We start from the raw sequence: 13,563 nt of genomic DNA, 5'->3' as shown, positions 1-13,563 counted from the left end.
TTTTTGTGGTGGACCAAGTCCATTTTGGGATCAGCCCAATGCCGCAGTGTTGGCGTCAGCGAAGAGAATTATGACCCGAGCCGCACTCGGCTTTTCATTGATTCATTGACACGAAAGTGTTTTATGCCGGGGTCCACCAAGACGTTAGTGACGCATTTCCGTCACGGATATGAGGTTGATAAAATGGACGCTAACAGATGAGAAAGAAAAAAAAATTAAGAAAGCGTTCCTCCGCCGGGAGTCGAACCTATGACCTCTTGGCCCGCGAAGAATAACACCCGGCACTCTACTGACTGATCGAACGAGGCAGATGACCGAGACTTCCCAAACGTGCCTTATACCTTTCACGCATTCTCTCTCGCACGGCGCTCTCGTTGGAGGGGCTAGACGGGGCGGCCCGGTGCCGCCGTCTGTGAGCGGTGATGCGAAGTAATGCGGCATGGCACTTGCTAGCGCCGATAGAGAACGATTCGGCGACGACGCAGTTAAAGCATGGCCTCGGAGCTCATGATTCTCGGAGGCCATGAATAAAGCATCTGGATACTTGCGAGAAACATTGGCCGCGCAAACGTCGCGGAGCCGCCTTTGAACGCAGTTACGCTCTTCGTCTTTCGCTTCGTATTAGCGTCTGAAGGCTCTTCGTCGGAGTAATGAAGCTCCCACATGCACCAACGGTGTTTCTCTGCCACCGACTGCTTCGAATTCAATAGCGCCGACTAATAAAACTGCTGCAATAAGTTCTGCAGAAAGGCAAGGATGTCGACGGGCGAATGTCGCGCCTTGGGGGAGCGAGACATAGGCCAGCGGCCCGTGGAACGCCTGCGCGCGTCCGCGGCTCAAGCTACGAACCTCTGCCTCCCGTATTGCTGAAGGTCAGTGTAGTAGTGTATGCATGCATGAGGATAGGCGTGGCTTACCCTATTTCTCAGGAGCGCACACCATGCCGTTTCTCTCCTTAATTGACGACGCATTAAAGAAGTGCATATAGAGTAGCAGTGTTTGTTATGTGCATGTTGATATCATCTTTGTGCGGGAATCACCATACGCTGTATACCGGTATATGTTAAAGACCAGCTACCACAATGGTTAAATCGTGATCATGAACATTAGTAGTCGCGATGGGGATGTGCCACTGGGCGTCAACATGGGTGCATCCACGTCAAACGGTGCTGCAGCTGCCAAGCACCAATAGACCTTGTACAAACTCTCATATATCGCTACACAATAAGCAGTACTTCTGTGAAGGCACGTTTCGCTTTCGTGTTACACTGATTCCTATGAGAGAGGGATCTGCCATGTTTTTATTTATTTATTTATTTATTTATTTATTTATTTATTTGCTATTTATTCATTTATTATTCCTTTATTTATCTATCGGTAAAAAAAATAAATCAACGGGGATGCCACTTGCTAGAGATATCTATGCATACTTATGGTTATTTCAACTAAGATTAAAATTTCACATGCTGAGAGCCATGTTTTTACAGAATGCTGACGCGCTAAGGCGAGTGTCGGGGCAAAATTTTTAAAGAACGATAAGCACCACATGTCACGAGCATGTGGCCGCTTTCGAACGTAGTTTCGCTCGCCCGCCAGGTTCGGCGGGCAACATTGGTCACGAGACCACAATAGCCACCGACGAGCACAGGCCTCGGTCAGCAGCTGTGACCGCCGTCATGCTGTTGGTTCTTCCTTCCTAAACGCGGGTGCCTCGGCCCCCACCCTCGTCCGCGATTCCGGGGAGGTCGTGACACTAGAGATTATTATTCTATGTTTTCTTGTCATATACACGTTTGGGACCTTTAATTAAAAGCAATGCTAAGAAACGGCAGACGAGTAGCTTACGCAGCGAGCTTCAGGCGTAAAGCGTATTTGTGGCTCTAAAGCGCTGGCTTGGGCTTGCAAATGAAGACTATATTCTGGGGCACATTATTTTCCTAATTTTAGTATACTTATTATAGCATTATAAGAAGAATTGGTTTAGCAATAAATTAAAAAAGCAAGGGAAAGAATACAAGAAAGTCATTTAGGTTGCCACCCTACGGATGGGGTGGAAAATAAGGCGCTGAAAGAGAGAGAGAGAAAGATAGCGAAAACCATCAGTGCATACAACATTTCACAACACACACACTGCAGTGTATCAAGAACCCCATAATTCCTGGCGGCTGAATGTTCGTCTGAACCGATGTAGGCGGCAGGGTATAGGTTGCAGTCGCTGCTTTCTTGCGGGGCAAAAAATTAGGCACGACTGGTGTTTCTGCTGCATAATTCAATTTCAGGTTAAGTGAACTACACGTCTCATATTGAACATAACAGGTATGAACGAAACCTTCAATTTTAACACTTAGGTTAGTGTAATGAATTTCGTAAGAGAGGCTTAAGCGTTAATACATCCTGCACGTCTAAATCGCCCGTAATCCTGCAATATAGTTTAAGAATGTGTAACACAATCAAAGCGCGTTGGACACTCAAAAAATGTTGGGGCCCAACAGAGCTTGAATGAAACCAAAGGCTTGTGCTAATGAGTTTACGTTGACCCGTGATTTCCAAATCAAGAAAATGCCCCCACCTCCCCGAAGGGAATCGTGAGGAAATGCGAATGCATTTCTTGCGCCGAGAGTACACGGCGTAGTAATTTTAATGGCGTAAATTAACGAGGCACACACCAGGTACGACTTGAACGGCGCCAGACGAGGGTTGTCGTCAAAGACGGCGATGATGGTGTCGCCGTTCTCGTCGTCGGGGCCTCCTCCTCCAAATTCGTTCCAAAGACCCCGAAGCGCGTTCAAACGACTCGAGTCCTTCTTGATGTTCCCTATCACGCTCAGATTGTTGTGGAACCACAACCGATCGCAAACCTTGCAGCTGTGACCAAAGCTGTGGTCCTCGAAGTCGCGCTTGAAACGGGCGTCCGGCTGCGTAAACTGCCGAGCGCGCGCCGCCGCTTGCACACGCGGGAGCTCCGCCAAGCTCCCGCAATGCGAGCGCCCTCATACGCCAGAACGCGCTCCTCCTCTCCACTCACTCCTCTCCACTCACCACCTGCTCCGGTTGCTAGGGGCGAGGATAAGCGTGCGCGCCCTCAGCTGTTGCTTTCGGAGAGGGAGTGAGAGCAGAGAGATAACACCTGCCGGCGCGCGGACACCGACAGACGTCTGACATGCCCTGATTAAGAAATGCATTCGCACTTAAAACAATCATGCCTCCACAAGCCGTCTCGCGACTAAACCTTGAAACAGCGTCCCCTGCAGTGTCGTTCTCGAGGCGAACGTGCGAATAAAACATTCATTTCAAAAGTTACAAACACTACTGTAGGTATTAATTGAATATGCGAACAGCGCAACTGACAAGGACAGAGGAAGGTAACAACACAACAGCGCGTGTGTTGTTACCTTCCTCTGTCCTTGTCAGTTGCGCTGTTCGTACCTTCAATTATGACCTACCAATTTGCCCAAGTTTCCACGCTTGTAGGTATTAGTGAAGAGGGTGGGATGTGCCCTTACTACAGTACTCCGCCGAACGCAACTGCAGGACCAAACAATGTGATACATGTCAGCGAGGCCGCCAAAGTGTTTGCACGTAGCGATTAGTTGCTCCCTATCAATAGAAACTTTTAGCTAGTACGTATACTTTTAACGTTACCGTGTTACCGGAATACCGGAGTGCCTATACCGCGTTACGGGAACGCATGTTTTAGAAAAGTTTGAGCTCGCTATACGTAAAGGTTTACGTACGTACGTACGTAAACGTATACCTTCACGTTTGCGCAAACCCCTAAAGAGTGATGATAAATGCATTTAAACTACAATTAATTTCGATTATATTGAATTACTGCTGCGGCAAAATAATAAGAGATGTTTTCACTGTGTGCAGAATCCCGGTATAAGGAGAGGGGTGTAGCAATACCGGGTTACCGGACGATGGTGTCATTTTGTGAAGCTTCGTGCAACCACAGTCATGGACACGTTTGTTTTCGCTTAGTGGTTTTGAGAAAAAAATGATTGAAAAGGAAGCTCATTCGTAAATACGCCGCTGCAAGGCATTTACAATGCAAGTATATTGCCCGATGTTTCTGCCATAACAATTTTGTGTTTGCCTAGTTCACTTTGGCCCCGCTATTTGGCGCCACCTATCCAGCCTGTCAGGGGCTTTAGGCCTCTGACGTCTACGGATTCGGTATTCTAGGTCGCTCTCGCCTGGGTAATCCGGCTGAAACAAGGTGATCGTAGGTGGCGCTCGCACTTCGGCTTATTTTGACTCGGCGGCTGGAGCCTCCGCGAAGCGGATATTGCGACTAGCCACGAACGAAGGTGGATTTGCGAGATAGGGTCGTAAACGTAAAGCCTATCTGGGGAATTGTTTACGTTGCGTAAAGATTCGCGCATGCGCAGATTCCATTCGGTATCCGGTAACACGGTAACTTAAAGAAGTATACGTGCAAGCTAAAAGTCCCCATTTATGGCCCGCATGGTCGGGCTGGCATGCGGCATGGTTTGGAGACTGAACCAGCGACTTTCCTGCTTTAACAATTCCCTTAGCTGTATGAGAACGCTTGGCTGCGCAGGTGACCCAGCTGCTGTATCAATGCATATGTTGTAAATGGTGTTGACTAGGAAATCCTACTGCGGTGAGCCTGCTTTCAGACGCTAGCTGCGCAAGGACTTACAGATAAAGCTTTGTCCACGCGCGGTGTCAAGAAAGTCTTCTACCTTAGAGGTGCCATGACGCCGCCTAGCGTCACATTGTGTTTAATTAAGAATGACAGCTTCGCTGTGATTGGGGCACTTCAAGTGAAATAAACGGGCAGCAGGTGGCAGTAGATATATGTCGAAAAAACAAGAACAACAAGATACAATAATATTCTGAAAACGTGAGCTGATGTACAGAGCGCTTCGCCTGGAACTACTGGCTTGCCTTGGATCAAAGTAGAAGTAGGTCGCACTGTAAAGCACGAAATATATTCATCACAACTAATTGCTCTTATTTTCCCTTCTAGATGCATCCTATTTGTTGCCACGTGTAAGAAAATTACTTCGATCGTTTTCTTTCTTCTGCAAGGCACCTATAATTATGCTCCACCTGCGTTACACTGAATTTGCAACGTTCACTTCTCCTCCTCTCCCAAAAGCGGTGAAAGCAAGGCAGTTGGGCGTCTAAAGCTTTTAAGTAATTTTCATTGATGATACACGGGACAGATGGGGTAATTAAAGACGCAACTGGCCGCGCTCTTCTGAACGCATTCAAAGACGCTGAATAACACTTAGCGGCATGGATCGTAAACATGGGATGCATATTAACGTCATAGCATTAAAGAGCTGGTTTCGCAGAAATTCCGGTGTCGGAGTCAGCGTCGGTTCTTGTGAGCGAAAAATATACATTTTCTCCATGACAGAAAAATCGAGAAAGATGCAAATAAAATAAATAATAAAATTTTTTTGGGTCTTCGAGAGAATCCAACCCAGGCCGTCTGCGTGGCAAGGAGATGTTCTACCACAGAGCTAGGCTATTGCTTGAAACTGCTTCGGCAAAAAAAAAAAAAAGTTATATGAATATGATGTAGTAAGGAGCCTCCTTAACGCATGTAATATTGGGTGACAGAAGCGTGGAGTCGCGCCAGGGGTCGAAATATGTGAATTGCGCAACGAGTGGGTGTTTTAAAGGGACTGTCTACCGTCCTTGATCGCTTTTCCGTTTTGTACCGCAATAGAAAGCGTACCGTCTAAGTGTTCAACCTTGCAGCGGTTTCTCTGGAAAGGGAGTAGAAATTTTTAAAACAGAACTTTTCGATCTGCGTTCGGTCTCCTTCCATTGGCGTGAAACATGCCCACAACACTCGTTGGTGGACGCGATGACGATTGTAGTATCGGTAAAAATTAAAACCTAAGCACATGTGATTTCTATAGGATTACTTTGTTTTCGCTGAACCCTATTGTAATGAATGTAACAGTCGTTTTCAGCGCGCTAGCGGTTAAATGAAGCCTTATTATACGATTACAGAACACAAAATTGTTTTGCTGTAATCCCAGTCTATGCGGCTTGAAACGGTCAATGTTACGCGCACACTCGTACGGCGTGGTTGAGGCATGAACCGAGAGCCGAAGCCAGGCTAGCAACTGAGAAGGCAATGCGCATCAAGACCGATTACGCTATCGAGTTCTACTCTTGAAGGCTAAGCTCAAGCGTCCTCCAAGTTTTTCTAAATTGAAGAAAATGACGGATATATACCATTGAACTTTATAACCTAGACATACCACATCTATACATGTCGCATTATACGCCTATGAATTATGAAATCTCTGCGGTAACAAGACATGTATCGCGTGCGGTGAGCCTTGTAATGAGCAAAGTGGGATCATTGGCTCTCGCGATCATGCGCGATCCAATCAGTGTCAAGCTAAACTTACAATTAAATATAATAAACAAACGAACTTCATTTTATTACGGTGACATTGGGTTTGTGAGCTGGCCAACGGTTAACATGGCGCCTAATCGGTTGCTGTTCTACTTGCATATTCTACATTTTGTTGGAGCGACCAAAGCCAGCGCCTCTCTGGAAACAACCAACTTCACCGATGAAACTACTCCTACATGCTGCGATGGCGTATGGTTTTCGCTAAACTGCACTGACCAGGATCAAGCCACATGTTTCGTGGTCTTCGTCATCGGACCCGGTGTTAAATATGCCACGCCGCTCGTCTTCCTTCAGTGGCGTGTCAGCTGGCCGACGGCAACATTTCACCTAATTTTTTCCTGTTCTACATGGAGGTCTGTAACACTGCGTCTTCTTGTAAATCCAGTAACCGCTGTTTTCTTCAGCTTACATGCCCAGGGTGTTTCGGTGCTGTAGTGTCACGTATCTCGGGAGCGCTTGCAATGTCGGAATGGAGTTGGGAGAGAGAGAGAAGAGCGACTCGGGAGACACCGTGGTGGCACTGCAAACAAAACTTTAACACACCACGGCACACAAAAACGAACACTCAAAATTTACAACAATATTGGCACATTAGGAAATCCCTAGACTAGTACGCTATCGCTGATTAAACATTGAAAAGCATTCTAGCTCCGCTTGGCACCTCTAGCCCGAAAGTCTGGCCACTATGGCCTCTCAGTCACTCGCGATACCAATGGAGCGTTCTTACGGTTCGCGGTGTCAGCTGACTCGGTTGATGGTCCAAGTCGACGCCCGGTCCCGTCGTCGAGGCTCCTGCCGAAGTCTCAGGGCCGCCGTCGTTGATCAGACGCCTCGCTGATCATCCTCCTTGCCGATGCCTCGTTCCCCGTCGAGAACAACGGTCTTTCCCGGTTAGGCCTACTGTCGGCCTCTCCTCAGTGCCACTTGCTCGAACTGTCGACGTGGCTCTCCGGGGATTCTCGGTGGGTTGCCGTCTCGTCGAGCTGGGGTAGTGCCGCAGGTGCCATGAGAACTGCGTGATGAGGCTGCCGCAAGCCCGGGACGCCTCGCTCGGTAGACACCAAGGTCGACGGCCACCCTCCCGGGGCATGCAAAACGCTGCCTCCAGAACTCAGCCCTGCTGTTCCCGTCGCGGACGCGACGCTGGCCTGCACCACCTTGCTCCTCGACGACTCCACCGAACAATGCCCCACTCTTCTTCTGTGGTCCCTCACCTCAGCTCGGGTCGCGTGGCACGCGCCTTTCTCCGACCAATGGCTTGCGTCGACGTGGCGGGGGTGCACACCATCGGGTACTTTTCCATTCCCCGCAAACCATCGACGCCTTGCGCTGTCCGGCGCGCGCCCCGTGCCCCTTTACTCATGACAGTGGGCCCCCTTTTAAGAGTTTTTTCCTTAAAAAACTGCTTCTTCTCTTCAGGGTTGCGGCCCTCTACTCTTCTGTTGGTCTTAACTTCTGACTCGCATTCTCTTCTCTTATGGTTCCATCTACTTTCACTGCATCATGGTCATCACCACGCACTTTCGCGAACACGTCACCAAACATTCCACTGAACCGTTCACGATGTCCACGAGTTCATCGTCCTTAACACTATACGGCTACCCTCACAGAGATAACTACCCACCAAACACATCACTCAGTGTTCCAAAATATGCACACATTCACTTACTCTCAAGCTTTACTAAAAAAAGTCATCCATTAATATTCTCAAAACCTATTCACTGCACAGGACTTATGTTTCACAGAATCCTTCTCCACACCATAGCAACCACCAGTTTACTTCCCCGCACTTAAACCTGTGCTTTTTCACGTTTCGTGTCTTCTTCAGTTTTTTCCGGCGTCTATTCGCTGCCCAGTGTCTCGGACGCTCACTTAAGCTGATGCCTCTGTTTCTTTTCATCCGACGCCTCTTCGACCTAACTTCCTCAGGCAGCGTCCTCCCCTTATGCCTGGCTCTCATTGCTAGCATCAACCTCTTTGCATACAATTCTTGCACTCTACTCTGCGCGTTTTGGGGGCATTCTTTTTAGTTCGCTTTACGCGTGTGCCCTTGACAAGTTCAGCAACCTTTATGGCGTCCCGATAGTTACGACCAGTTTCTTTGCTTTTAGAACTGTCTTCACTTCTTTAACTTACGCTTGTACTACCGTGCGTCTGAGGCATCCCATTCCTCCTACTCCGCTCTTTTGTCACAACTCGCAAACGCTTACTGCTTCTTCCTTCCACAGCTATGCTCATCGAGCTGTATTCTGCCTCTTCGTTGTCCGGAGGCATCGCGTTCTCTTTCTCCGTGCCCTCTTCAGCACCGGCATGGAGTTCACTAACCGTTGCTACACCATCACTATATGCAACACCTGGGCCCTTTGTCTTCTGCTCATTCCTAACCCGACTATTCTCATTTGCACAACTAGTGTGTTCACTGCCCCTTTGCTGATCGGAGGCAAAACTCTGATAATCAGGCGCATTGACTTCTCCCAATGAAATCTCTATGGGCCTTCTCTCATTATGTCCAATGTATCCTGTTGCTTGTGCCAGTCGCAGTTTGCTCTCTAGTTCCTCCTTTTCCCGAGCATACGCTTCTAGCGCAATGGCGCGTTTTGCCTCGCGTTCGGCGCGACTTGCTTCGAGATCGGTGCGACTTGCCTCGCGATCGGCGCGTCTCGCCTCGAGATCAGCGCGTCTCGCCTCGCGTTCGGCGCGTCTCGCCTCGAGATCGGCGCGTCTTGCCTCAAGTTCGGCTTTGCCCTCCTCTATCTTACTCTCCCATTCTTCTTCAATGAACCTGAGACCCTGCTCTCCATTGAGCTTTCTCTCCCGAATGACTCTCACTATCTTGTCCCAATCCATATCCATCCTTGCAACCCCCGACGCTACGTGACTGGGCCCAACGCTGGAAAAATCCTGGCAGGCTCGCCACTTATTATGTCACGTATCTCGGGAGCGCTTGCACTGTCGGAATGGAGTTGGGAGAGTGAGCGAGGCGGGAGACCGTGGCATCACTGCAAACAAATCTTTATCACACAACACGGCAAACAAGAAGTTAACACCAAAAATTAATTAGAAGTAACATATTCAAAAACGCCCAGCGGTACAACTGAATACAACTACCACTCTTAACTAAGCTCGGCCTGAGTGGCCCGAAAGTCTGGCCACTATGGCGTCCCAGTCTCGCTACGCGAATCGAACGTTCTTACTTCGGTGTGCTCGTCGCCTTGATCCAGCGCCAAAGTCAACGTTCGGCGTTCGGCCCCGTCGTCGCTGCTGCTGTCGACGTCTTGGGGTCGTCGTCGTCGATCCGCCGCCTTGCTATTCGTCCTCGTCGCCGATCCTCCGGTCCTTTGTCGAGAACATCTGTCTCGTCCAGTTAGGCCTAACTCCTGGCCTCCCCGTGGTGCCACCGGGTCGAACTGCCGACGTGGCTCTCTGGTGATTGTCCGGGGGTCGTCGTCGTCTTGCCGCGCTGTGGGAGTGCCGTAGGTGCCCTGCGAACTGCTGTGACGGGGCTGCTGCAAGCCCGGGGAGCCTCACTTGGATAGCACCAAGGTCGACGGCCACCCTCCCGAGCTTCTTGTGCTGCTGCCCCCAGAACGGAGCCCTGCTGTTCCCGTCGCGGACGCGACGCTGGCCTGCACCACCTTGCTCCTCGACGACTCCACCGAACAATGCCCCACTCTTCTTCTGTGGTCCCTCACCTCAGCTCGGGTCGCGTGGCACGCGCCTTTCTCCGACCAATGGCTTGCGTCGACGTGGCGGGGGTGCACACCATCGAGTACTTTTCCATTCCCCGGACACCATCGACGCCTTGCGCTGTCCGGCGCGCGCCCCGTGCCCCTTTACTCGTGACATGTAGTCATGTTTGCGCGAGATTTCACATGTGCTTTGTTGATTCTGTGCGGTGATATAGAGTCAAACCGAAGTCCTACCACCAAAGAATTATTCACCGAGATTCTAGAAGGACAAAAGGCGATACAAAAAAGGCTGGAGGAAATTGAACAGGAATTTAAGACTGTCGACTATTCAACTTCTCTGATTAAGGGGGTCTCCTCAGTCACCCGCCTTCTGGACAAAAAGGTGAAGAACGTGGAAAGAAGGATAGCCGACCATGAGAGCCGCGGGAAAAGGAAAAACCTTCTAGTGTTCGGCATTCCACAAAAACAGAAAGAAATACAAGCAAACCTTGAACAAAGTTTGTTAAAGCATTTTCGAAGGGGCACTAGGCATAAAAATAACGACTGTCGAATGGATTCACAGGTTAGGCCGTTGTAATAGGGGCAAACCTCGGCCTGGGATTCTAAAGCTGATCAATTACCGCGAACAGATTTATGTTTTGAAAATATGGCTATAAGTTAAAAGGACAATCAATTTTCATAGCATGGAAATTTTCAGTGAGCACTAGATATAAAAAAGGAAACCTGTGGGAGAGCCCAATTGCCATCAGAAAGACGGGTAAAAAAGTTAAGCTGATCCATGATGAAATTAAAATCGAAAACGGTCTTTCTGAAAGGGATGACAGCCAACAAATAAGTTCTTGTTCGGCACAAGAATCCTACAAACGAACAGTGACCAGCTGCCGTCAAAAAGCCATTCCTTGCTCGTGAATAAAACTGATGCACTTCTCTCGTATAAACCTCAAATAGTTGTAATGACTGAGAAGTTGCTGCACAGCGACATATCCTACTCTGAAATTGTCCCACCTGGCTACGGCATCTTTCGTAATGATAGAAGTTCCCGACGTGGAGGAGTTGCCATTCTGCGCCAAGATATGTGTTCCATATAAGCGAACTTCCTCCTATACCTGGTGCTGAATGTGTCATCGCTAAAATTTGTCTTCGTGAATGCAGTCTGGTGATAGGTGGACTTCACCTCCGCCCAAAAGAAAACAGCACGTTCTTCCAGAAACTAAGACAATTTTCATGTGACAACGTCGTCCACACTAATAATGTTTTGATAGCTGGTGACTTCAATCTATCATCCATTGATTGGAACAACGAAATTCCAGAGCCTCTTAGCACTGTTCCAGAACAGTTAACTGATCTAATTTTGTTTCACAATTTTTCCCAGTTAGTCAAAGAACCAACTTGTGTTAGCAACACAGCGAAATCTCTCCAAGGTCTTTTTCTCGTTGGAAGAAGCCTACTTAGTAAATAACCCGTAGTTGACGTTAGTAGATGAAATATCAGACCACAGGCTGATAGCACTGACGCTGAATCTTGGCCATACGCCTAAAAAAGAAAAGGTACTTCGAGTTCTCCTGGCTTTTACACGTGCGAACGACGTTGGCATTCTGGATGCGCTGGATGACTGGTTTTTCGAATTTTCTTTCTTTCTATCAATCAAGTGGTTGCGGTATCGATGAAAGGCAGTTTCTTAGCGCTGGTGTAGACGAGGACACATAGGAAGAGACACTAGACACATGGGCGCTCTCCCTAATGGCTCTTACTTTCTGTCCTCGTCTACACCAATGCTAAGAAACTGCCCTTCCATTATGCACCAACAAGCCCACGTCGCTATGCTCGTAGACTATATAGGTATCGATGAGTTGTGATATTTTTTCAATAGTCTCGTTCTCAAGTGCATCAAAGATTTTCTACCTACCAAAAGAAAATGTATAAAAACTTCAAAACCGTGGCTTCCTAAAGAAGTTGTTCGCCTTGAACGCAAAGCGAAAAGTATAAGAAAAAACGTACCGGCAACGCACCTATCCTGCGAATACATCTAAATTGTGCGCCATACGCTTGACTCTTAGGGACGGTATTGCAGACGCCAAAGACTACTACTTCAACATGGCATTGAAAAACTTTCTTTACGGGGCCCTGGCTAAAATGTGGAGGCAATTTTCCTCAAGGCAAAAATCACAGTTAATTCTTTGTGTGAACGGTGAGAACGTCTCGAATAAAACACAACTATGATTCATTTTTAACAACATTTTCTGCTCTGTATTTGTAAAGGACAATGGTAGTGACCCGTATTTCATCCCTGCCGTAGACGCTGCGTCTGTCAGTGACATTTTGTATCCGAGGAAGGTGTGTAGTGGCTGTTGTTACAACTGGACAGAAAGAAAACTCCAGGAATTGACAGCATATTCAGCACTCTTTAGTCAGGTAGGAGGAATAGTGCTGAAGGCACTTATGTGTAATATTCAAAAAGTCACTTTCAAAAGATCTATTGCAAATAGTATAGAAGTACAGTAAAATTATTCCGACACCTAAAGGTGGCGACTCGCGCCAAGTTGTTACAGGCTAATCTCCCTGCTGTCGTCTCGTTCAAAAATACGAGAACGCATCATTTTCACGCATATATCTTCATGTCTTGAAAATAACAACCTCATTCAAACAGGCAACATAGTTTCTGCAAAGAGAAAGCGACAGTGATAGCACTCCTTAAGACCGTGCATGATTTCGCGGCTGCTATTGATGCTTCATCTCAAATTGGCGTGGTTTTTTGTACTACCAAAAAGTGTTTGACTGTGTATCGCATTGAAAACTGTTGTTAAAGGCTAGGGCAATGCTAAAGAATACTACATTAATGTTGTTATAGAATCCTACTTGAACTACAGTCAGCAGTGTGTATTAATTGACAATGTTTGCTCAACTCTTGCAGCTGTCGGATCGGGCGTTCCACATGGGTCGGTGTTGGGGCCGTTATTTTTACTAATATTGAAATGCGAAGCATTTCTCTGCAAACCTCATGCACTTTCGGCGTGTCTATCTATCTATCTATCTATCTATCTATCTATCTATCTATCTATCTATCTATCTATCTATCTATCTATCTATCTATCTATCTATCTATCTATCTATCTATCTATCTATCTATCTATCTATCTATCTATCTATCTATCTATCTATCTATCTATCTATCTATCTATCTATCTATCCGCCTACGTCTGGGCGCTCTCCCGGTAGTCTCCATAGGTTGTAATATACCAAAATATGCATAGCATAGGGTGAGTGTATGACGGACACGATTAGCTGGTGATGACATGAATAACGCAATATACCTGTCATGTACGTCATGAGACCCTTTCCCTCAGTCACGTTTGGCACATACCCGCATATCAGAAGTAATGTTATGCGGGTGTGTACCACAGGTGATAACAGAGTCTCAACCAAGGCAGTAATCGCAAACATACACATTGGCACAGAACGAAA

At 47.6% G+C, this 13,563-nt stretch overlaps 1 protein-coding gene across 1 annotated transcript in view; it reads right to left on the bottom strand.

Annotated features, from left to right (window-relative positions):
* Positions 1-383: 383 nt before the first annotated feature.
* The window catches only part of LOC119406709 (atlastin-2), a 210,661-nt gene continuing 197,481 nt past the window's right edge, over positions 384-13,563 (bottom strand). The window contains exons 9-10 of the mRNA XM_037673439.2: positions 2,667-2,915; positions 384-410 (exon numbers count right to left, since the gene is read on the bottom strand). Of these exons, the coding sequence (XP_037529367.1) occupies positions 384-410; positions 2,667-2,915 (276 nt within the window). The remainder of the gene's footprint in view (positions 411-2,666; positions 2,916-13,563) is intronic.

Source organism: Rhipicephalus sanguineus, chromosome 10 (genome assembly GCF_013339695.2).
Source record: "Rhipicephalus sanguineus isolate Rsan-2018 chromosome 10, BIME_Rsan_1.4, whole genome shotgun sequence".
NCBI classification, from domain to species: domain Eukaryota; kingdom Metazoa; phylum Arthropoda; class Arachnida; order Ixodida; family Ixodidae; genus Rhipicephalus; species Rhipicephalus sanguineus.
Note: the sequence above shows the minus strand (reverse complement) of the source record. Positions and strands in the feature narration are given on the sequence as shown.